Below are 23,843 nucleotides of genomic sequence, written 5' to 3'. Positions count from 1 at the left end.
AATTGGGAAATAACATATTTAATCTTTTATACACAGATTACATCATTAAATAATTAAAATGCCATTTAATATCAAATGAATTATGAATTCATCTATATTACAATTCTAATTGGTTAAGCTTTATAGTAAATATGCAAAAGCAGTGATTCTTTTTAATCCATAGTAAATATGCAAAAGCAGTTAAGCTTTACAGATTACATAGTTTAGTTAACATATTTTAATCCATAGTTTATTTTTTGTTACTCTTATAACATGTTTATTTTATTATTAAATATAATATAAAAAACTTAAGCTAAATTGGACTTTTATTTATGCAATAGAACTTTTGTTTATGCAAGAGAACCTTATCGTGAGGCTCAAGTAATTATAGCAACACAAACAAGAAGTCATAATACTTAATAGGGTAACTCAACCAGTCACCAACATGTAATACTATGAAATTATTTTTAACTATGATTAGAACTAAGAACCATTTAGAGATCGACACGTCTAAGGCTTGGAGATTAGCGAGATATGGACACCAACTTGACGAACAAAATCTCCAGCTAGCTTTGTCCTGGAATCCGACGATCTTATGATCTTTTTCCCTTAGCACGAACTTGGTAATATTGAATATTTTACCTGTCAATGTAACATCTCCTTTGAAAAGGGTCACTACAGAGCTTATGTAGCTGATGAGATATGAGACCTTGAAGATTATATCCTTTGTCCAACCTTTCTGTCTTGTATCATCATTAACCTGTTACAGAGTGGGAGATTCTAAAAGGGAACAGTGTATCTTCATATGACAACAGAGCTTGAGGAGCCAAACCTTTAGCCAAAGTTCCAAGTTATTGGGATCCAGCACCATTGCCTTTGGTAACTAAAACAAGATAAAAGATAAGAGGCCAAGAGTGTGTTTGCCATCAGTAGCTAATGTCTTATCATACACATATTCGCATATCAAATGGTGATGACAAGCATTCCAATCTCAGTTACATACATAAATCCCAGTGGACGCAATAACACTAAGCAATCTGCTACATCCGAGAAAAAATAAGGAAGACACGTATCAATTAAACATCCCTCTTGGTTGATTATTGACCTCACATGAAAGCATTTTTCTATAAATTCAGAGAGCACGTATTTTGGATATGATAAAAGGGATTGTTGCATCACGCGTCTGAGACGCGGCGTCTCTAAGGTCACATATTTAATCCCATTACAAACGAAATTGAGATGAATTCTCTGATATGTAAAAACAACAATAAAGTTTACCTATGTTTTGCTTGTAATTTAGATTTGTTTTGCTTATATTTTATATACTTTTTGCTTTTAAAAAAATATTAGCAAACTTTTTATTTTTGTGATTCTAGAATGTATTATGTATCAACAGATATGAGCGTACTTCGTTTTTTTAATTTGTCTCCGCATTTCTAATGATGTTGAGAAACCAATAATTAACAGCAACTAATTTTCAAGTTCCTAGATTATTCTATAATCATATTATTTTTAGAGAAATTGTTAAAAATACCCATTTTTCAATACATATTTTCAAAAATGACCCATTTGAGAGTCCATTTTTAAGTTTGCCCTCTTTTAATTTTTAATGACTATTTTACCCTTATTTGAAACAAAATTAGGTCCACAAAATACAAAATATTTTTTTGCGGGAAAAGTGATCCCACAATTTTCCCGCCAAAACACTTGTAAAAAACCTTTAAAATACCTTGTAAAATTTTCCTGTAAAAATTTTTCCCGCCAAAAAATTTTTTTCGCGGGAAAAGTGATTCCGCAGTTTTTTTGGCGGGAAAAATTTACAAGGTATTTTAAAGATTTTACGGAATATTTACAAGTGTTTTGTAAGGTTTTACCAGGCCCGGCCCAGAGCTAAAGCTGGTGAAACTAGGACTTTAGGCATCAGATTTTATTAACAAAATATGGGGCATCATTTTTGAAAAATGTTGGTGGTCTAGTGGTAAAAGCACTAACTGACTTCTTCCTTCTGCCAAGTTCCAGACCTATTTGAATAAGAATTTGTATATTTTTTCTTCCAATAGCTTTTTGTGAATGGGCCAAATATATTTTTGCTTTAGGCAACAAAAAGACTTGGGCCGGCCCTGGGTTTTACAATGTATTTTAAAAGATTTTACAAGGTACTTATAAAGTTTTATAAGGTATTTATAATTTGTAAAACCTTATAAAAAACTTGTAAATCCTTATAACTTGTAAAACCTTATAAAATAGCTTGTAAAATCTTATAATATCTAACAAAACACCTTATAAATACGTTGTAAAACCTTTTAAAATACATTGTAAAACCTTATAAATACCCTGTAAAAATCCTTCAAAATACCTTGTAAATTTTTCCCGCCAAAAATTTAGCGTCAAAAAAATTGCGGAATCACTTTTCCCGCAAAAAAAAATTTTTGGCGGGAAAAAATTTTACGGGAAAATTTTACAAGGTATTTTAAAGGTTTTACAAGTTTTTACAAGTGTTTTGGCAGGAAAAATTGCAGGATCACTTTTCCCGCCAAAAAATATTTTGTATTTTGTGGACCTAATTTTGTTATATTTACTTATATATTTGTGATATCTTTTATTAAAAGAAGGGTAATTTAGTCATTTTGTACATAAAAAGGAGTATTTTTAAAAATGGACAGCCAAATAGAGCATTTTTGAAAAGGAGTATTGAAAAAGGGGCATTTTTGTGAGCGTCTTTTTTTTTAAGAATTGTAAACGAAATTTCCCTTTATAGGAACTACGTAAATTTGTCAAAAGATTCTTCACACTTTTTACGTTTTTGTTTTCCGTCCGTCAAAAATATATTTTTAATATGAATATTCAGATGTTGATGACGATTACGTATTAATAGTTTTTTTTTTTTTTTTTTCATGTATTGATAGTTAATGAAAAGTAAATACCATTTTATAGAGAAGGAAACCTATTTTCTTTTATTTGAAAGAGATCAATATAGGAAAAATTAAATTACATACCTAGAGATCGTTTTTTTTTTTTTTACTTATAAATTATACATACTTTAATATCTAACTGATATCTTCAATGGTGCTGTCATTTTTTAAACGGGGATTCCACATTATTTTCTTAGAAAGAGAACGTAATAGAATAATATTACGTTCTGTTGTAAATGAGTACCTTAATTACTATTTGCTTGATGACCGTGAGACGTAGAACGCATATTGCGCAAATTAGTCATCAACCTTTGTTATTAAATTATTATACATAAGTGATAAGACGTTTAGAATGAGCGTACTTCATTATTTTTACTTCGCCTCTCATATGATGTTGACATTAACCAATCGTGTTTGGACTATATGTGTTGTTAAATATGAATTCAGCAATGTAATGTAATTCAAATAAAGTAGTAAGAGAAGTTTAATTTTCTAAAATACAGTGTTTACATTTTTTAAAAATCTGTAAATTGAAACTTATGTTCCAAAAGTATAATAAGTATATGTTTCCTCAATTCGTGTAAAATGAATATTGTGTGTTACATATATCTAGTTTCAGTTGTACTGTTGTAGTGTAACTCTGCTCTTTGATTCAGTATAGTCCAGAACGAGTTAGTTCAACACAATTTCGTCACAAATGATAAATCCTCTTAGCCCTTACAACAGTTCATTTGACAGACACTAGCTCAACGGCTTTAGAACAAGGGCAGCATCGGTTAATTCCCGAACGTATCTCCTAACCAATCATTACAGGTCCTCTGTCTATACATTCAACAACTTTCTTAAGAATACTATATACACTTCCGTAATCTAATCTACAACTTTGGTTCGATGCGGAATCTCAAAGATGGAAAGAACCTTCAACAACAAACAAATACCTGTCAAGATGACATCTCCTTGTAAATGAATCATTACGGAACCTATGTAGCTGACGAGGTATGGCAACACTCTTTATTGCACCTGAATATTTATAATTTACGAAAAGAGTGGAGGTTAAAATTCAGTTATCCAATACAACATAGAGCTATAACCTGTGATTATGAAAGGCATTTTATAACCTGTGTTTCCTCTCCCCAGACTGCAGCTGTACCATCATATGCTTGAGATCAAAAGCGTCGTACTAACCTGAACTCCTCATGAGTTCAGCTTACGGAGGCACCTACTCATACACGCTTTCATTTGGTAAGAACCCATCTTCTTTCATTTTCTTAAACAGTGCATCAGCTTCATGAATAAAGCCTCGCCTACAAAATCCCGATATCATTGTGGTGTAGGTTATAACATTAGGCTTCATTCCTTTGGAGAAAAGGCTACAAAATAAATCAAAAGCATCTTCCACCTTACCAACCTTGCACATCCCTTGGATAATGATAGTATATGTAACAATATTAATATCCATCTCCCTCTTCCGCATGTATTTGAATATCATCAATGCCTTTTCTACGTACCCATTATAACAAAGACCATCTAACAAAACGTTGTAGGTCCTAATATCCGGAGGCGCACGGCGAGAACCCATCTGATTGAAAACTTCTTGGGCAACATCGGGCCTGCCCACCAGACAATAACCCTGGATAAGAACGGTGTAAGTGATTGTGTTTGCAACTAATCCTTTCTGGGACATCTCATAGAAGATTTTCGTCCCGTCCTCTACCCTCTTAGACTTGCAAAATCCATGTATGAGAGTAGTATAAGTCACTTCATTTGGGTAGTAGCCATTGCTTTCCATCAAATAAAACATTTGCCTAGCCTCATCTAGGCGACCGTACGTGCAAAGCCCATTGATCAGTGCAGTGTAAGTGAAAACATCAGGATATACAGACATTTGGATCATCACCTTGTACAGTTCTTTAGCCTCCATGATCTTCCCTACTTTCACAAACGCATCGATCAAAGCAGTGAAAGTGATGACATTAGGTTGAATTCCCCTCTTCATCATATCCCTCAGAAGCCAAGCTGCATCACTCCATCTACCAATCTCGCAAAGACCGCTCACAAGAGAGTTGTAGGTAACAACATTCGGTCTAATCCCATTATCCCCCATCTGGTTAAAAATCTCCACCGCGTGGTTCAAATGTCGGTTTTTACAAAGACAGTGAATCAATGTAGTGTATGTCACAACATTAGGTCTAAATCCCATTCCAACAATCTGATCAAACAAAGCTAAAGCATCCTCAATTCTATTCCAATGACAGAATCCATGAAGCAGAGAAGTAAACGTGACTAAGTCAGGTTCAAAACCAAGTTTCATCATCTTCCCAAGAAAACACGAAGCACGACAAGGTTGAGAAGATCGACAAACACAATTCATAACGATATTGCAGGTATACAAAACAGGTGAAATTCCCAGAATTTGCATTTGCTCGAATAGAGAGATCACAACATCAAACCTCTTCATCTTTGCGATAACACTCAACAGCCTAGTGAAATCGACAATTGAAGGAAGAGGACGAGAGTGAACCATACGAGTGAACAAATCAAGAGCCTCGTTAAATTGAAGATTGTGAAGACCATTTCTCAAAATCTTCCGGTAGTTAGAGAAAGCTCGAATCCAGAAACAGAAACCACAAAGGCTTAAGGTCGGAGAAGCTCCGTGATTACTTATCTGAAGACGATGTCTATGAAGATGAAACCCCTTCTTCACTATCGACGCAAACCCAGTGGTAATGGATCTACGCATTCACAATCTATGTCTTCGGAGTCATTTCACTGAAAAATTCGAATCCTACACAACAACATCGTGAAGAGCAGAGAAGCGGCGGAGGTGAGTGAGCTTGAAGAAGACGAAAACCTAACTTCTGGTCGTATACTTGTGGAAGAGAAGCGACGGAGATACGAACACAAGTCTCTCGCCGCGTACTTCTCTTTTGTTTTTCAATTATTTAGTTACTTTAAATTTTATATTAACTGAATTACATAATTAGCTATCTTTGTGATATAAATAAAGAAATAATTGGCAAATTAGTTGAATGTTAAACATGTATCATTACAAAAAAGGTCAGCAAGATATGATAAATAGCAAGAGAAATTAGGTAAAATGCTCTTATAAATGTAAGATTATACAACAAAAGATTCACAAAACACTATCTCAACAATGGCTTTATACGCCTACCGACGTCGAACTGAACTTCAGAAAGACCGGTGATTCCGGCGGTTATCTTCTGACCAATCTTTACAGGTCCTATACCTTCTGGTGTGCCTATACATACATATATTTACAAACTTTATCTAAACAATTCTATCTTGAATGATCTCAGCTATAGACAAATCAACCTACAATCTCCTATGTTACAAGTTTTACGGAATCTTAAAGGTGGGAAACAAATATTTACCTGTCAATATGACATCTCCTTTGAAAAGGGTCATTACAGAACTTATGTAGCTGATGAGATATGGGACCTTGAAGATCATATCCTTTGTCCAACCTTTCTGTCTTGTCTCATCATCGACCTGTTACAGAGTGGGAGATTCTAAAAGGGAACAGTGTAGCTTCATATGACCACAGAGCTTGAGGAAACAAACCTTAAGCCAAAGTTCCAGGTTATTGGGATCCACCACCACCACCATTGCCTTTGGTAGCTAAAACAAGATAGAAGAAACCAATTTTAAGATAAGAGGCTAAGAGTGTGTTTGCTATCAGTAGCTAAGGGGTTATGTTTGTTACGCGTATTCGCATATCAAATGGTTTTGACAAGCATTCCAATCTCAGTAATACATAAATCCCAGTGGGCGCAACGCAATAACACGAAGCAATATGCTATATGACATTAGCTGCATAAACCGTGATCCCAGACAAGAGTAATAATTGGATCCATTCAAAGTAACACATTTCCCATACACTATAATCCGTGGAGGCTAATCTTCACATGGTTTGGTGAAACTAGCATTTTGGGAAAAAAGTTCCAGATCATGACTTACAACGGAGCTGATGGGAGTGAAGGTATCCTGTCCTTTAGCAAGCGTACATGGGAGACCAGATGCCTGAAGACGAGAATTTAAACACCCCATGATGATATATGCTTAAGTAAAGAATTGCATAAAAAAGATTGATTAAAGTGCAAACACAACACAGATCTAAGATTTTTGTTTGATAGGAAAGGATGGATAGAAACATTGAATCAATTGGCAAACATATGTTATGATCCCACACACGGAAAACTCGACCAAATTACGGCTAACGAGCTTATAAAGACCGTAAAGGACAAGGGAACGATCGATTAGTAAAATGGCAAAGCTCGAGCATGCAAGAAGATTAATAAAAGTAGGAACTATGTATGTACAAACCCATAAATATCCATTGATACCAAAGGCAAATGGTTCTCTACCATGGCAGAAACATGGAGTTCCCTAGCAGTCATATCAAGAGCAAGCGCATATCCTAGAAAAGAAGGAGACAAATGAGAACAACATACATACTAAAAAAGGGATATAAATACTAAGATGAAGAACACACTCACAAACATTGGCTTATGGCTATAGAACATCACATAGAAACAGGTTTACCTCATTCCATGATGCACCAATACATATATTTCCATCTTGTTAAAGTTAAAGACATTGATTCTAATATCCTTGATGTTACTTCTCAGTAATGAAACAGGCAGGCTAGTAAAAATACCTCCAATGTAATCCATGGCTAACCGTTCTGGGACATCTCTTGCCTTGTGTCCAATCACTACAGCAAGTTCCACCTCATGGTGAAGTGAATCCAGTGGATGTGGGATCTCTATTGTTCCACCGTTTTCCAGGTACGAAGAGGTTGGCTTCAAGAACACAATCGGGTCCTACTTCCAGCAAATCACAAACCCAAAACAGAGAGAGAATCCAATCAATAACACAAATGCAAGGTGTATGTTGTTACAAACAATTTACGCGGCAGCTTTCGAATTCTGCTCGATCAATTTCTATGGAAAACAAAAGAATGTGAAGAAGATACAAGTAAAGTTTGTACCTTTGGAAGGGCGTTGCCAAGTTCTTTGGCGTGGGAAGCGTAATTGAGTCCAACGCCGACGATCTTTGTGCCTTGCTTGAACAATCTCTGAATCATCGAAGTCGCCATTTTTATGTCAACGAACCAAGTCAACAAAGACCTTCTTTTGTTTCGGACTCTTCTCTGTTGACAGAGTTACCGAGTGAACTCGGTGGGACAAAGGGTCATACAATTAACATTCTAAAGTTAGTGGCCAAAAGTGGGAAATTACTTGAAATGATTGGACCTATATGCAAATAATTAAGCGACCCCGTGTTTCACGAATTTAGACAGTAGGAAAGGAATACCATGACGTGGAGTCGTGGATTTTCAAGAAAACTGATTACTTAAAATTAAAATTTAACATTTTTCAAAACACCACATAGCTGGGCATATATGTATGTATAATATAAACATGTCTTTAAAAATTAAAGTTTAACTATGTTAAGGATCCAATCTCGAAAATTCGATCAAACATATAGAGGAACTTGATAGTTCTATATCGTCAATCAAGATTAATATTCCTATAAACGTAATATAATTTGAAGGCAAGATCAAATTCTATAAAGAGATTTTTCCACATTTAAATAATATTTATAGGGTTCGAACCTTATGGAGAAAGGCTTCAATATGAAGATACGTATGGACGTTGGACCATAATTTCTTTGTAAAACAAATCACATAAAAATGATATTGATAAGTCTATGTTTTTTTTCCATTCCAATAGTATACAATATATAAATTAATTCAAATTCGGCTAAACAATAATATGCAATCTGCAAGTCTGAATTCGGATAATGACACAACAAGAACAATTGCATGGATCAATAGACTATAAATTATAGTCGGTTTAATGTTTATGATTGTACAAGTAAGTCAACTATTTACTTTAAAGTAAAGCAATTAAGATTATATTTTTGGGTCAACTATTTATTTAAATAAAAATTTAAATTTAGCGGTTTATCCTACAAATTAACATTTTTAAATGACCAAAATATTCGTTTAGTTGAAAAAATAAATAGCTTATCCACAAGCTATAGATGTATAAATAAATATCTATTGACATTTAGAAAGATATCATAAATTAAAATGTCACAAAACAAAATTTAGACAAAGCGCTATACTCCTTAAACTTAAAGTTTATGGTATTTTTGGAGTATTTGGATTATACTAGTAGTTTTAGAAAACAAACCATCAAATGTGGAATTTTGTTTAGAATTATCCATTTAATTTATATGTCCATGAGACCATGACTTATGTTTAACTTTGATTTTTTTTTTTTTTTTTTTGAAGTTTAGGATCAGCAAAATAATGTCTCTTATTGATATACATTATTACTATATAAAATGTTCAAGCATGCTATTTTTAGTGAAAGTTGTTTCCACTCTTTTTTTTTTTCTTTTTTTTTTCACTCTTAATATGAGTTTATGTAAGTTTTCTTAGTGGATTTCACGTTACCGATCAATGTCCGTTAATTATGTTCTCGTGATATTACAACTGTTCAAATCTTTATTAAATCACTGTTTTTAATTTCAAAATAGAACAAAAGAATTAAGAATTACTCAACCTGAAAATTGAAAAGTGTAGAATAAGGTATGCACGATACTAGTTTTATAATCCTAATCAAATATTCACATGCTACACGAGCCTTTTTAGTCTAACATTAATGTTCTGTTCATGTTGCTGTCTTGAAAGAGAATTTATATTTGATTAATACTTTACCAAAAACTCACATATATATCTTTTATATATATATATATATATATATATATATATATATATATATATCTCGATCGTATGTGGACAGATAAACACAAAGTCGCATCCTTATAATTTGCTCACTTTCTCATCCTCTTTCAAGTCTTCTCTATCTACCTTCCTCAGAAACCCATCCCCAGATATGGTAGACTTGAGTTTCTATGTTGGAGTCATAGGTAATATGACCATCTTCTTTGCACGTGTTTTAAATTATCAATCAACACATTTCACATGGCCACAAAATTTATCTTATATTATAAACTTAGTTATATATATATATATATATATATATATATATATATATATATATATATATATATGATCGATGCAGGAAATGTGATATCGGTGCTTGTCTTCCTCTCCCCTGTGTGAGTTATATCTCTCTCTCTTTCTATATGATTTTGATTAATATCTATAACAATTGATTGAACTATAGGAAATGGACAAATTAAGTTAAAACATTAAAATGATAATTAGGGAGACGTTTTGGAGGATAGTGCAACGTAGATCGACGGAGGAGTACGAGTGTTTGCCGTACATTTGCACGTTGATGAGCTCGTCGTTATGGACATATTACGGAATAGTGACACCTGGTGAATACTTGGTTTCTACGGTCAATGGCTTTGGTGCTCTTGCTGAATCCATTTATGTTCTCATTTTCCTCTTCTTTGTCCCCAAACCCAGATTCGTACGTTTTCTTTCCACCTAAATTCCTATTTCAAGTTAGGTTCAGTTTTTGCATTTTGTGTGTTTTTTTTTTATATGATATGATATAAAAATTTGTTTGAATATGCATTTTTAATTGATGGACAGATCATTAGAGATAACATTGGTGTGACTCAGATTCAGATCTGATTAGCAGATTTTAATTATGACGTTTAATCAATAAGTTGGATTAAATTATGTCTACTTGCTATATGATATTAAATCAAACTAGGATAGATATGGTCCACTTGAACGCGTTTAATTTGTAACTAATTGATTTCTTTTAATTCTATTTTTCAGTTGAAAACAATTGTAGTGGTTCTAGCTTTGAACGTGTGTTTCCCAGTTTTGGCGATTGTGGGAACAAGAACTGCGTTTGAAGATGAAAACAAGCGTTCGAGTTCAATGGGTTTCATATGTGCTACTCTCAACATCGCCATGTATGGTTCTCCTCTTTCAGCTATTGTAAGTCTCTCTTCTTTCTCTTTATCACACTATCTTATACACACTTGCTACAAGGGACAATAATATAGGCTAACAATAACTCTACTTTTTTTTGTTTTCAAAAGTTTTGTTGTTGTCGTTGGGCCGATAATGAGTTTTTCAGAGGCTGAAACGAAATTTAAAATAGTTTTTAAGAAAATTATATAGCTATGTTTCTTTCTTATGATATAAGAGAATTTGATTTAATTTGCTAATAATCTACTTGACCATAAACATATAAATTTTTCTATATAATTTTAGTTTTTGGGGATATAATTATTGCATACTAAAGTTTTGTATTTAACCTGAGGGCCCAAGGCTGTTGCTTCATTAGGCTACCCAAGGACCGGTCTTGGGCTGTTGTATATTATAAATGTTATATTTCCTTTCAGCAATAATCAAATCAACCACCACTAAAAGAGGCAGAAATTGAATGGAGAGTGTTTTTTTATTTTCAGCACGTTTTTAACCAAATATATCAATGTAGATGGTCAGTTCGATGTATAAGCGTTTAATCTAATTCATCTGATCATTGATCCGATCAGAAAACGGTTGTGACGACGAGGAGTGTGCAATTTATGCCGTTTTGGTTGTCGTTTTTCCTTTTCCTAAACGGTGCGATTTGGGGTGTCTACGCTTTCCTCCTACATGATGTTTTTCTACTAGTAAGTATCATTTTGGTATAATAAAATTTTATAGGAAAGAGAAACTGTTTTTATTATCATAATAGTTAAAACGAATTTGTATTTTGTGTGTGTAGGTGCCAAATGGAATGGGGTTCTTGCTTGGGACAATGCAACTCCTAATTTATGCCTATTACAGAAATGCCCAACCTAATGTAGAAGATGAAGAAGGCCTCATACCAAGCCAACCTCTTCTCTCTTAACCTCAGCTTTTATCCATAAAAATAACTAAAACGAATATATATAAAAATTCAATTCTTGACAAACAAGAGAAAATGTCAATTCTTTTTTGGTTGAGTATTCGTTTTGATGGTGTCCTATTAACAAAATCTCTCCTTTTTTTTTGGGAGTACATGTGAGTGTATGTTTGAAACAGTTCAAGTTTACATTGCAACATTCAATGATTATTTATTGGTCACAAGCTGTCTTCTTGAATCGAGATACATGGCCCATTATTGGCCCTAATCAGATCAGATATTAACAGACAACAAAGATTCTATTCATGCAAAAAAGTAGGAATTTTAATTTGTTTTGGCTAATGGAAGAGTTCTAGCTAGGCCGGAATCATACATCATCCTAACTCCTCCCAAACAAGCTTCGAATTTGGTGTCTGGAACCCAACTTCCTTTCGATCGGAATTCCAAGTAATCTTGTAGCCCTCGTTGGACCTTATCTTTTACATGTTTGTTTCAAGAATCCAAGAAGACTTTCCTATTTTCAATCTTGGAACGAAATATAACATAAGTTCGTCGTAAGATTTAATTCTTATACAATCAAATAAATAAATAATCTTACACCGAAAAAAATAAAAATAAAAATAAATCATTGCCAACAGTTTAGGTTATATAACATAGCGATCGATAAGTAACGTAACGACCAGAGGTTTCACTCTGACGTGTGATCTTGACGACTTCGCCACGTTTTAGTCCAAAGTATCTTGCAATTGGATCAGTCACGTGAATCCTTGGAAGCTAAACAACACCCACAAGTTCCAAACTTTAATCACACAAAGGACTAATAACACTATGTACTTTATTTATATTTGGAAAAAAAATAAAAAATACAAACCTGGTTCTCTTTCACTGTGTATCTCTCCAGAAATTGTTGCTTCTCTTCAGTGGTAAGAGCTTGATGCTCAGGAACAAAAACATGGTGGTTAACGTTCACTATCAATTCCTTCTCCTGAACCAACCGTACACAATCATGGTTTAGGATTTTGTGATGATCATGAGAATAAAAATCAAAAGTGTGTTTTTTTTTTTAATTACCTGGAAAACTTCAATATTAAATTTTGGATAGGCTGCACCTATAGAAAGCTGAGCATGGCGAGAAAATTCTTTTATATCTTGCTTCACCAAAATTGCTCTGAAAACGTTTTCAGATTTCAACCGGTTTATGTACTTCTTCATATCCGCGACTCCAACTTTGGCCTTATTAGGGAAGAAAATATAGAGCTATACAACAGCACAAGACAAAATCAAACACACGAAATTATGCTGCTTTTTTGCAGTTTTATTCTATGCAAATGCCAATAAACCAAATTGTATAATCCACAGCTTCTTGTATGTATAAAGACAACCCTTATATTTATACATATATACCTTATCATTGTCATCATTTTTCTTAGCTTTGAGAGTAACAAGAGCCTTCCTTTTCATATTTTCACCATATTTCTCAATAAACTCTCCTAGAGTCATTGTAATTTCAGAATCCTCAATAGAGTAGCCACGATCCTTCAGCATCTGCATCAATGTCCGCTGGACTAGGAACAGTTGTTTGATCTCTTCGTCCGTTAGAGCCATATTTTCACCTATTACACTGCTTTGTTAATTACTGTCAATAAGCAGTTCAGCTATTAAAAAGAATAAAAAACCATAAACGTAAAGCTTTCATAAATACAGCAAAAGAGAAAATCAAATTAACATCCACATGTTTAGCAGATTAATTGTTTCCAACACACTAATATATAGGGTAATTAATAAACAAGGAAGAGTCGATGATTCACTCGTATAAACAACAAGGAGATAAAAATCCATAAAAGTGAGGGAGATTAGTACTGTTGAAATTTAGGATAGAAAACGAAGGGAGAGGAGGGAAGCCCGTACGAAATACGCAAAATAGCAAAGGAGATAGGGATCTCTTTAAAGCGGCTGCGAAACCCTAAGCATACTTATGTCGGTTTGAAGTATAACTAATTGGAAACATGCCCTTAGTTTCTCTTCCTAATCATAATATATATAAATTCGATGCCAAAAAGAAAAATAAAAGGCAAGTACGAAACTGGATGTGTCTATTAATCCAGATTCAACGCGTCAGAAATCCAATTAAATGTCAATTTTTTAAAAAGATTTTCAACTCAAAACAAATCTTCAGAATATGAATTGGTCTCAAGTCGTATTTTGAAAAGTCGTTCCTAAAGTTTGAATCCGTTTCAATTTGGTCCCGAGAACTTTTAAAACGTGCAAAAAAATTAATAAATCAAAAAATCATTATCGTTGTACTTTGGGATTAATTCCCGGCCTCATTATGGCCTAGCAAACCCTTTCTATCCGAGACAACCTGCTCATTCATGGCTAGATGCCTAGATCGATGGGGTTTCGAGTTTCGAGAAAATAGAAATAAGACAAGATATATGAGCTAGTAATATACATAGTTTTAGTTAGTGAGCTAATCTATTTACAAGTAACAATGCAAACTTAAGAGAATTTTTCTTTGGCAAAAGATTGATGCATTAATTTAGAGAAAAAGCAGCTGTTTTACAAAACTTGAAAAAAGCACACGGCAAGCCACAAACGGTACAACTGTACAAGGCAATCTTTGAGAGCTAAATCATAAAACTTAAAGGAACCATATTATCATTCGTTAGATGATATACTATATGCAGATGTAAATATATATATATTCGACGATAGGGATATATAGAAAGGGAAATTATTTGTTACATTTCATTACAGCATTATACATGCATGCAAGACCCTGGAAACAGAAGTTACAAGAGCTTTATTTTAAAGACAGAGACATAAACTTATTAGAGTATATACCTTAATACTTGTATATAGATTAAATTGTAATTACAGCTCATAGTTAACAGAGTATATATACTCTATTGTATATACATTAATGAATTAATGAGAAATTATCCTTATCTTTATCTCTAAATCTGATATGGTATCAGAGCGTCTTCTCCCTTCCGCAACAAGATTTCTCATTCAGATCTTCATCATCGAGCTTCGATCTCCATGATCTGAGCTCATTTTTCTTCTTCTTGACCTTCGTTTATCATAGATCGGGTTTCGTTTCATCTTTTTTGAGCTTCGATTGCTCTTTTTCTTTTTTCTTTTTCTTTTGCTCGCGTGCTTCTGGTTTCGTTTCAATGGCGGCTCCGACTCGCGATTCTTATGAAAATCCTTATTATCTCACTAATAATGATCATTCCGGCTTAGTTTTGGTCTCAGATCGTCTTACCGGAGCTGGAGATTTCGGATCGTGGCATCAATCTATGATCATGGCGTTGAATGGAAGAAACAAGCTGTGTTTCGTCGATGGCAGTCTTCCGAAGCCTGATGATGGTCATAGAGATGCAGCGACGTGGTCTCGTGTTAACGATGTGGTACGTTCTTGGTTGATTAACTCTGTTTCGAAAACGATTGGCCAAAGTGTGCTCTATGTGAAAACAGCTCATGGTATCTGGCAAAAACTGTTACAACGTTTCAAGCAAAACAATGTTCCTAGATTATATCGTATCGAACAAAAGCTTGCTGGTCTTCGTCAGGGATCTTTGGATGTTAACACTTTTTACACGAAGTTGGTCACCATCTGGGAAGAGGTTAAGAGTGCTCAGGACTTCCCAGTTTGTCAATGTGGTGGCTGTGATTGTGAAGTTAATCGGAAATGGATGGATCTATTTGAAAGAAACTTTGTCATTAAATTCCTCTTTGGTTTGAATGATTCATATGAGAATGTCCGTGAATCTATTATTATGCTTGATCCTTTGCCTGATTTGGAAAAAACTCTCAACATGGTTATTCAGAAAGAACATACACAGGAAATCAAGCAAGTTCCTCAATCTGATTCTGTGGTTTTCCAGATGAGTTCTCAGCATGCTCCTTCTCCTCAGTTTGATCAGAATTTTTCTTCATCATCTATCACTGATGATTACTCTGGACAAAGTGATTTTGTGGGTGCTTTTTCAGGAGGTTACAAGCCTAGACAACGCCCCGTCTGTACTTATTGTGGTTTGCAGGGTCATCTTGTCACTAAATGCTACAAGCTCCACGGCTATCCTCTTGGATACAAATCCTCTAATCAGTCGTATGGGAATACACAGAATACTCCCTCTAATCAGCCTTTTGCTCCTAAGCAGTTTTCACCTCGTCCTCCTATGCCCTCTCAGCAACAATACAACCCACAATTCAACAATTCTTCAAGGATGCAAGGTCAGGGTCAGAGAGGACAGAGAGATAATGTAGTTGGCAATGTCATCACCAACTCCCCTGTTGTTCATGATCATTTTCACCAAGTCTCCAATGCTCTGGCTCAGTTATCTCCAGCTCAAATTGAGCAGTTGGCTTCTCAGTTAAACTCCAAAGCTACCTGTCAGACACCTAGTATCAATGAAGCGCATGGTGTCAATTATGCATCCACTTCAGCAGGTAACTTTGTTTGCTCCACTATCCTGGAATCATGCCTTAATTTTACTGCATGGATCATTGACTCTGGAGCAACAACACATGTTTGTTGCAACTTGAGTCTCTTTGATGACATTAATAGTATATCTGAAACCACTGTTAAACTTCTCAATAGTACTCAGATTGCTATCAATCAATCTGGTACTGTTAAGTTGTCAGATAAACTTCTTCTTCGTAATGTCCTTTTCATTCCTTCTTTCCATATGAATCTTATCAGTGTAAGCTCCTTGCTTCAAGACTGTGCATACTCAGTGAATTTCTTTCCTTCCTTTTGCACAATTCAGGAGTTTACTCGGGGCTTGATGATTGGTAAAGGTCGTTTGGAAAACAAACTCTACTTTCTGGATTTAGAGTCTCCATCTTCACAGTCTCCTTCTTCTACTTCTCTTGTTTGCAATCTCAATGTTTCTGAGTCTAGTTCTCTTTGGCACTCAAGGCTGGGTCATCCTTCTTTCCCTAGCTAAGCTCCAAGCTCTTTCTGAAGATCTTCCAATCTCCAAATCCAAGCTCAAGGATTGGTCCCATTGCAAGACTTGTCATTTAGCTAAACAAAAACGTTTATCTTTTCCTTCTCTTAATAATATTTCAAAACAGCCTTTTGATCTTGTTCATATGGATGTTTGGGGACCTTTTTCAGTTGTTTCTCATGAGGGTTTTAAATACTTTCTTACTCTTGTAGATGATTGCACAAGAGTAACTTGGATTTATCTTTTAAAAGCTAAAAGTGATGTTCATCAAATTTTTCCAGCTTTTCTTAATTCTGTTGAAACTCAATATAATAACAAAGTTAAAGCCATTCGTTCTGATAATGCTCCAGAATTATCTTTTACTTCTCTTCTTCAATCTAAAGGAATTTTCCATTTTTTCTCATGTGTGGATACTCCCCAACAAAACTCCGTAGTTGAACGAAAACATCAACATATCCTTAATGTAGCAAGAGCTCTATTATTCCAATCTAATATTCCCATTCAATATTGGAGTGATTGCATCAAAACTTCTGTTTATCTTATTAACAGAACTCCTTCTCCTCTTCTTAATAACAAAACTCCTTTTGAACTTCTTATGAACAAAAAACCAGAATACTCTCATTTAAAATCTTTTGGATGTCTTTGCTATGTGTCTACTTATCCAAAAGATAGACATAAATTCACACCAAGAGCTGAAGCTTCTGTTTTTCTTGGTTATCCCTCTGGTTACAAAGGCTATAAAGTCCTAAATTTGGAAACACATTCCATTTCCATATCTAGAAATGTCATATTCCATGAAGCCATTTTTCCTTTTCACTCTTCTGATCTTGCTCCTTCTACTTTAGATCTTTTTAACTCCAACATTCTTCCTCTTCCACTTCCAAACACCACTTCCTCTCCTATTCCTGTTCAAAATCCCTTTCCTACGAATAATGATGTCTTATCTGATAACAGTGGTTCTTCAGTGGATTCAGATATTACTATTCCTGTTACTACAAACAGACCCAAGCGCAACATACGTGCCCCTTCATATCTTGCGGATTATCACTGCAACTTGGTACATGATCTTCCTACTGTCAGTGGTAATACTGTACATCCTCTGTCATCAGTTCTTGATTACACTAAGTTGAATCCTCATTACCAACAGTTCATCTTGAATATTTCTGCTGAATCTGAACCCAAGACTTTTCTAGAGGCAGTGAGATCTGAGAAATGGCATGGTCCTATGAATGAGGAACTTCAAACTTGTGTTGATACAGGGATTTTTTCAGTTGTATCTTTACCTGCGGGCAAACAACCAATTGGTTGTCGTTGGGTCTATAAAATCAAACACAATGCTGATGGAACCATTGACAGATATAGAGCCCGACTACTGGCTAAAGGATATACTCAATAGGAGGGTGTGGACTACATTGATACTTTTTCTCCAGTGGCAAAGCTTGTTACAGTGAAACTTTTGTTGGATCTTTCTGCTAAACAAGGTTGGTCACTTACTCAGATGGATGTAACCAATGCTTTTCTACATGGTGATTTAGAAGAAGAGATTTATATGGATCTTCCACCAGGATATACTCCTCCTCCAGGTGAAACACTACCTCCTAATGCAGTTTGGAGGTTACATAAGTCCTTGTATGGTCTTAAACAAGCATCAAGGCAGTGGAATAAAAAGTTTTCTGATGTGTTATTGGCAGCTGGTTTCACACAATCTGAATCTGATCACACATTATTTGTGAAGCATGTTAACAATATTTTCATTGCTTTACTTGTCTATATGGATGATATTCTTATTGCCAGCAATCCCTCCTGCTTATACTAAAACTTTCCAAGTCTCACTGGCCGACCTTGACCCCAGTTATTTGTGATGCAGCAGTTAGTGATCTCAAGTCAGTTTTGGCTGCCTCTTTCAAGCTCAAAGATTTAGGCCAAGCTAAATACTTTCTTGGATTGGAAATAGCACGCAATAAATCAGGGATCTCAGTTTCTCAACGCAAATATGCTCTGGATTTACTAGAGAGTGTTGGTCTTCTTGGATGCAAACCAGTCTCTACTCCAATGGATTCAACAGTTCAACTTACAACTGAAAGTGGTGCTCTCTTACCTGATGCAACCGTGTATCGTGCTCTAATTGGAAAGCTACTCTATCTCACCATCACACGGGCTGATATTACTTATGCAGTGCACAAGTTAAGTCAGTTTCTCTCACAGCCACGAACTCTTCATCTTCAGGCTGCTCACAGGATTATCAGATACCTCAAAGGTGATCCAGGCCGTGGACTCTTTTATTCTGCTCAACCTGACCTAAGACTGCAGGCCTTCTCTGATGCTGATTGGGGTACCTGTCAGGATACCAGAAGATCCACCACAGGTTTTTATGTTTTTCTTGGCACATCCTTACTCTCCTGGAAGTCAAAGAAACAACCTACTATTTCCCGGAGTAGTGTTGAGTCTGAATACAGGGCATTGGCTGATACTACCTGTGAGTTACTTTGGTTAAGCAAATTATTGAAAGATCTTCATGTTCAGGTTCCTGGTCCTATCAATTTATATTGTGACAGTACAGCAGCAATACAAATTGCTTCCAATTCTGTATTTCACGAAAGGACCAAGCACATTGAGATCGATTGCCACATTGTTCGTGACAAGGTGAGAGCTGGTTTCTTGAAACTGATGCATTTACCAAGGCTCTTCCTCCAAAGACCTTCAAGATGTTGATGTCTCGTTATGCATTTTCAAGTCTCTTTCTTCCCGCTTGAAGAATTCGACTTGAGGGAGGGATATTAGAGTATATACCTTAATACTTGTATATAGATTAAATTGTAATTACAGCTCATAGTTAACAGAGTATATATACTCTATTGTATATACATTAATGAATTAATGAGAAATTATCCTTATCTTTATCTCTAAATCTGATAAAACTTGACCTTATTCATGCGTAAACAAACGTAAATGGTCATGACGGAAGGGGAACACACTGTAACCGAACATTAATTATGTTTATAGTTTGGTTTTAGTTAGACTGTGGGGACAAAACCGGTTGGGAGGATAGCGACTATGTTGAGTAGGCCGGAGATGAGGCTGCCGACGATTCTTAACTGGGAGACGAGTTGTCCGGTGGAAGGGAGGGTGGAGCTGCAGCTGGAGCGAGGGGTTGGGACAACGATACGACAGTCGTTGAGGAGTGTGGGAAGCGATATCTGAATTCCGGTTGTAGAAAACGTGAATAATCCGGTAATGCTCGTAATCGTCTCTGCTACAACTGTGTTTAGGCTTCCACACTGGAGCTGGACGACCGCATCTGTTAGTTTGCACCATTAGATTAGTATGTCAACAAAGAGATCATGATCATATATATTATATTTTGTGAATATTCGTCTTTAAGATAAATATAATTTCGTGAATCTCTATATTAGTCCGTATATATATATATATAAGAAGTATATAAGGTTAAGAATGGACAACTTACTAGCGAAAGCCGTGGCAGAAGTGCCATTGAGAGGGGCGCCATTGATAGTGCAAAAGAGAACCCCATTGATAATGGGGACATTGATACCACCAAGACCAATCTGAGCGTTAGCCATTGGAGACGCCACAATGAGACAAAACAAGAACAATGAGAAGGTTATGTGTTTGTTCTTGATAATTGCCATCTTTTTTGGATTACTTGTATATATATGAAACTATAGAGTAGAGGGCAAATATTTGTTTGTGTTGCTTTGGGTTTGGATGTGATAAAGTACTGCCTTATGCAGCTCTATTTATAGATCAAGTTTTATAGATCTCTCCCCTCCTATTTACTTTGCTATAGTTATATATTTAGATGATTCGTTTACTTTTTCATACTATATTTTTTTAATATATATACTTAAGTGAAAACGTCCATTATGGTTTAGTAGTGAACCCGGGTCCTATAGTTTTGATTCCCTTTTCCTCCTTATATATTTTCTTATATATAAATTAAATAAACCTTAAACAAGTAGACCATTGATACAGAGAAAAGCCACCAGCCATCTTATGTAACAGATTGGTCCATGGTATCTTTTTATATTATTCCACTTTGATCAAGTTGTATATATTAGTCGTATCTCGATCAAGTTGCCCTATAGGTAACTGTACTTTCGCAATAATCTTTCGATGGACATTACAAATCTTAAGAAAGCTTCTTGGAAGTTTACTAATTAATGTAGTAACTTAGAAACTCAAGTAAATGGTAAAATTGTATATTTCTGTACTTGTTGTCGCTTCTGGTTGTGAGATCAGATTAAGATTTCTGTGAAATTTAGAAGCAGACTTGTTGGCATTGTTGAATTCATGTCATGCTTACTTAAGTTATTCATTCTTATTATCTTATTTTCCTTCTACTTTTGTTGAATTTTGCAGGGTATTATATAGGCATTTGCTTTGGTTATTGGAGAAGAGTAATTTCGATCTTCATGGCCACTTGTAGTTTTAATCAATTGTCAAAAGTATATTGCGACTGGATCGCTCACTTGGATCCTTTTGGAAGCCTACACATACGTTCCAAAGTTTAATTACATGAAAACTGAAATTCACCACAGACAAGAAAAACAGTCAATACTATATGCCTCGCGGTTACGATCCAAATATAAACTATAGTGTTGTCCAAATCCTTACAGGCAACGAATATTCATAAAATCCATGCATCAACTAACGCAATCTGGCTACAACTTTTTTTTGTTTTTTTTATAATCTGGCTAAAACTTATATTGAGTGTAACAGTGTTAGTCAAACTGTTAATTAGTGTCACATCATTATTTCTTTTAAGATATTGAATGATAAATCTTTTTCTCTATCATGTTTAGTCTAATTTTACAAATCAACTAGGGGTTCGCCGGCGCTACGCGCCGTTTACATTTGCAAATGAAAACTAATTTCTATGAGTATATGAACAAAGTAAAGTTTATAATTTTATATTTGAATTGTAGTTATCTATGAGTAATAATGTTCATGTAGATTTTTTTCTATTTACATTTTAAAGCTACTATAGCTTCAAAGTAGATTTTTGTGTCAAGATTTATGGAAACCATTAAAAATAATTATTTTATTTAGAATTTTGTCTACAAAACCAAATGAAATAAAGTAGAAAATACTATGAAAGGTTTTTTAAATATTAGCCTCTGATTGTCATGTTATATATATCATGTGACCCAGCTTCGTTACATTGATACATTCCCTTGTTCTTCTTTGAGAACATATACCATGGCAGCAGACTAACTACATTGTCCCCTTGTCACCGGAATTATACATGTGCCAACCACTCGTATGATCTTCAAGCAAACCCTTTGAAGTTGGAATTTTACTCTCTTGTTGATTTAACTTGTATGGCTCTGTATGTGACATTTTATTTCATTGGTGGTGTCCCTTCTTGTTGCTCATCGGCAGCCATTGTGTTTTTTTTGGTCATCAGATGGTCTGACATTCATATTATGTGAAGACTCTTACCAAAAAGAGTAGATCTATAAGGTTGGCCGACAACTCAAATGCCTTAAAGTTTCTAGTTGTTCATAAGTCACAAAACATCATTAAAAAAGGTCATGGGTCTTACAAAGAACATCTTTTGAGATCGCTGGATGATTTTTGTAGTTCCTTATTACTCCTCTAGTGTTTGGTGATATCTGGTCAACGATGGAGATTAATATTATCACTCATGATCTATAACTTCATTTATTCACCTTTCTTGTACATGTGGTTGAGGAAACCAAATAAAAAATATTTCATGTGAGTAGTTAAATAATCATGGTAATAAAACGACTAACGAAGTTCACTTGAAACCCTAATATCACTTCATTCTCCTTAAATCACATCAACATTTGGTGGACATAGTTTCCTAGCGAAAGAACAATCTTAGAAAAAACAAACATACACGTTGAACTCTAGCCATCTAGCACCGTAAACTCGGCAAAGTGGCTCGAGTTGTGCTATGTGTTATCGAATGGCTTGAAACATGTACCAAAAATCAATTTAAAATTCGTGTAAAATCACAATCCGACTCTACTCAGTCAAATCGCAATCCGACTTAAATCACAAACGCAAAAAAAAGCTCATTGTATAGAATAAATTGTATAAACGATGTGATAGAATCGACCTTCCTACTATTCAACGATACGTAGAGATGGAATCGGCCTCTTGTTCCGATTTAACGATAGCTATTTTGGTAAAACATCATCGTAATTTCATTTTTTTTTGAAGCTGCTCATCATTTTTTGTTTTGAGTCGTTAGAAGCCTTGATTTTAATTCCCTAACCATAGACCAATATGAGAATTCCTGAAAACAGATGGGAGAGTAATGTTAGATAGAGAAACTGGAAAGGAATCGATAGACCTAGCTTTCTCCGTTCAGTGGAGCTCGTGCTTCAAGGTAGGGCATTCGAATTGCAATCGATTCAAAGATGGCAAGGGAGAGTAATTGGTGTTTTGGTAGGGGAATCGTATGGGTAAGGAAGAGAGGCTGATTTAAGGCGTGGGATCAGTACAATTAATTCCAAGGAAGATAGATCGTCGTCGTTACGAAGTATTCAGGGAAGAGAGAGAGATAGGATTGAGCATGTTTGATGTGGCGTGTTTCCGTGACATGTATGGTTCTAGAGTTTCTGATTATATTGGCCGATAATTTCTTTTGTCTATGTGGAGGGTTTTAAAACTGTTTAAGGCAAACGAAAAACATAAATGTGCTGACTGGCATCATGAGAAGGTTTTATAGAAATGCTGATGTGGATGGCTTGAGAGGCCTCAATGAGCATCTTTTATTAGTAAGAGATGATCTATTAATTATAACTCCTTTCGATTTTCTATGTTTTAAACTAATAGGTTTTAAGATTTTCTCCTAATAAGATAAAATGATGATTTATTAAATTAATTTGTCTTTATTTTAAAGCTTTATCTTTTTCAGAAATTGATATCGTATTAACAAAATTTATTTTCCCTGTATTAATATAATTTGTAAAAGCTCCATATTCCACAAACATAGAAAGGATCCGGACTTACATAGTATACAATGTATGCTCACGATTCTATTTAAATTTGTTTATGAATGATCTTTCGAGTCTACCTGGCTATTGGAGAAGAACATGACAAATTAATTTAATAAATCAGACTAAAACATGGAGTATGTGTCTTAG

General features: G+C 34.8%; 6 protein-coding genes across 10 annotated transcripts; 2 read left to right on the top strand and 4 right to left on the bottom strand.

Moving 5' to 3' along the window:
* Window positions 1-411: 411 nt before the first annotated feature.
* On the bottom strand, window positions 412-8,092 carry LOC9321229 (acylpyruvase FAHD1, mitochondrial). Of its 2 annotated transcripts, XM_021033557.1 has the most exons (7): window positions 7,903-8,087; window positions 7,570-7,735; window positions 7,277-7,329; window positions 6,870-6,932; window positions 6,474-6,530; window positions 6,284-6,401; window positions 5,917-6,150 (listed from the first exon to the last, which is right to left on the bottom strand). In XM_021033557.1, the coding sequence occupies exons 1-7, from the start codon at window positions 8,008-8,010 to the stop codon at window positions 6,035-6,037; spliced, it is 681 nt and encodes a 226-aa protein (XP_020889216.1). In that variant the 5' UTR covers window positions 8,011-8,087; the 3' UTR covers window positions 5,917-6,034. The 2 variants fall into 2 exon arrangements, with proteins under 2 accessions (XP_020889217.1, XP_020889216.1); XM_021033558.1 differs by lacking the exons at window positions 5,917-6,150; window positions 6,284-6,401; window positions 6,474-6,530 and adding an exon at window positions 412-862 and having other exon boundaries at window positions 7,903-8,092.
* Window positions 3,329-3,854, top strand: LOC9319088. The gene is given in 3 exon segments (XM_021033033.1): window positions 3,329-3,342; window positions 3,651-3,748; window positions 3,751-3,854. Coding segments are annotated over 3 exon segments (216 nt in total).
* Window positions 3,564-5,794, bottom strand: LOC9319087 (putative pentatricopeptide repeat-containing protein At3g16710, mitochondrial). 2 transcript variants are annotated; one of them, XM_021033473.1, is made up of 3 exons: window positions 4,300-5,794; window positions 4,010-4,195; window positions 3,564-3,911 (listed from the first exon to the last, which is right to left on the bottom strand). In XM_021033473.1, exons 1-2 carry the CDS (start codon window positions 5,629-5,631, stop codon window positions 4,178-4,180), a joined length of 1,350 nt encoding a protein of 449 aa, XP_020889132.1. In that variant the 5' UTR covers window positions 5,632-5,794; the 3' UTR covers window positions 3,564-3,911; window positions 4,010-4,177. The 2 variants fall into 2 exon arrangements, with proteins under 2 accessions (XP_020889132.1, XP_002883021.2); XM_002882975.2 differs by having other exon boundaries at window positions 4,010-5,794.
* Window positions 8,093-9,732: 1,640 nt separating the features above from the next.
* Window positions 9,733-11,945, top strand: LOC9319086 (bidirectional sugar transporter SWEET16). The gene is made up of 6 exons (XM_021033554.1): window positions 9,733-9,854; window positions 10,010-10,046; window positions 10,156-10,366; window positions 10,684-10,848; window positions 11,412-11,531; window positions 11,627-11,945. The coding sequence occupies exons 1-6, from the start codon at window positions 9,821-9,823 to the stop codon at window positions 11,750-11,752; spliced, it is 693 nt and encodes a 230-aa protein (XP_020889213.1). The 5' UTR covers window positions 9,733-9,820; the 3' UTR covers window positions 11,753-11,945.
* Window positions 11,946-12,340: 395 nt separating this feature from the next.
* Window positions 12,341-14,270, bottom strand: LOC9321228 (DNA-directed RNA polymerases II and IV subunit 5A). 3 transcript variants are annotated; one of them, XM_021033564.1, is made up of 5 exons: window positions 13,607-14,270; window positions 13,151-13,367; window positions 12,818-13,003; window positions 12,618-12,731; window positions 12,341-12,520 (listed from the first exon to the last, which is right to left on the bottom strand). In XM_021033564.1, exons 2-5 carry the CDS (start codon window positions 13,349-13,351, stop codon window positions 12,386-12,388), a joined length of 636 nt encoding a protein of 211 aa, XP_020889223.1. In that variant the 5' UTR covers window positions 13,352-13,367; window positions 13,607-14,270; the 3' UTR covers window positions 12,341-12,385. The 3 variants fall into 3 exon arrangements, with proteins under 3 accessions (XP_020889223.1, XP_020889224.1, XP_002883019.1); XM_021033565.1 differs by having other exon boundaries at window positions 13,151-13,359; window positions 13,655-14,270; XM_002882973.2 differs by having other exon boundaries at window positions 13,151-13,359; window positions 13,607-14,269.
* A 5,338-nt stretch (window positions 14,271-19,608) lies between these two features.
* Window positions 19,609-20,507, bottom strand: LOC9319084 (phylloplanin). Its single transcript, XM_002882972.2, has 2 exons — window positions 20,171-20,507; window positions 19,609-20,002 (listed from the first exon to the last, which is right to left on the bottom strand). The coding sequence occupies exons 1-2, from the start codon at window positions 20,352-20,354 to the stop codon at window positions 19,719-19,721; spliced, it is 468 nt and encodes a 155-aa protein (XP_002883018.1). The 5' UTR covers window positions 20,355-20,507; the 3' UTR covers window positions 19,609-19,718.
* Between the last annotated feature and the right edge of the window lie 3,336 nt (window positions 20,508-23,843).

Source organism: Arabidopsis lyrata (assembly GCF_000004255.2).
Source record: "Arabidopsis lyrata subsp. lyrata unplaced genomic scaffold ARALYscaffold_3, whole genome shotgun sequence".
In the NCBI taxonomy this organism is placed as follows: domain Eukaryota; kingdom Viridiplantae; phylum Streptophyta; class Magnoliopsida; order Brassicales; family Brassicaceae; genus Arabidopsis; species Arabidopsis lyrata.
This window is presented reverse-complemented; position numbering and strand designations above follow the sequence as displayed.

What these genes read in the sequence shown, in the direction of transcription:
- LOC9321229 (XM_021033557.1), bottom strand. Translation starts at nt 8,010, where the DNA reads ATGGCGACTTCGATGATTCAGAGATTGTTCAAGCAAGGCACAAAGATC. An exon ending in ACCTGGAACTTTGGCTTAAG is followed by an intron (nt 6,402 to 6,473) that starts GTTTGTTTCCTC and finishes ACTCTGTAACAG; the next exon opens with GTCGATGATGAGACAAGACA. An exon ending in AGGAGATGTCATATTGACAG is followed by an intron (nt 6,151 to 6,283) that starts GTAAATATTTGT and finishes ATGTATGTATAG; the next exon opens with GCACACCAGAAGGTATAGGA.
- LOC9319086 (XM_021033554.1), top strand. Translation starts at nt 9,821, where the DNA reads ATGGTAGACTTGAGTTTCTATGTTGGAGTCATAG. An exon ending in TTGTCCCCAAACCCAGATTC is followed by an intron (nt 10,367 to 10,683) that starts GTACGTTTTCTT and finishes TCTATTTTTCAG; the next exon opens with TTGAAAACAATTGTAGTGGT. An exon ending in GTTCTCCTCTTTCAGCTATT is followed by an intron (nt 10,849 to 11,411) that starts GTAAGTCTCTCT and finishes TGATCCGATCAG; the next exon opens with AAAACGGTTGTGACGACGAG.
- LOC9319084 (XM_002882972.2), bottom strand. Translation starts at nt 20,354, where the DNA reads ATGGCAATTATCAAGAACAAACACATAACCTTCTCATTGTTCTTGTTT. An exon ending in TTCTGCCACGGCTTTCGCTA is followed by an intron (nt 20,003 to 20,170) that starts GTAAGTTGTCCA and finishes GCAAACTAACAG; the next exon opens with ATGCGGTCGTCCAGCTCCAG.
- LOC9319087 (XM_002882975.2), bottom strand. Translation starts at nt 5,631, where the DNA reads ATGCGTAGATCCATTACCACTGGGTTTGCGTCGATAGTGAAGAAGGGG.
- LOC9321228 (XM_021033564.1), bottom strand. Translation starts at nt 13,351, where the DNA reads ATGGCTCTAACGGACGAAGAGATCAAACAACTGTTCCTAGTCCAGCGG. An exon ending in TTAATATTGAAGTTTTCCAG is followed by an intron (nt 12,732 to 12,817) that starts GTAATTAAAAAA and finishes CGGTTGGTTCAG; the next exon opens with GAGAAGGAATTGATAGTGAA. An exon ending in ACACAGTGAAAGAGAACCAG is followed by an intron (nt 12,521 to 12,617) that starts GTTTGTATTTTT and finishes GGTGTTGTTTAG; the next exon opens with CTTCCAAGGATTCACGTGAC.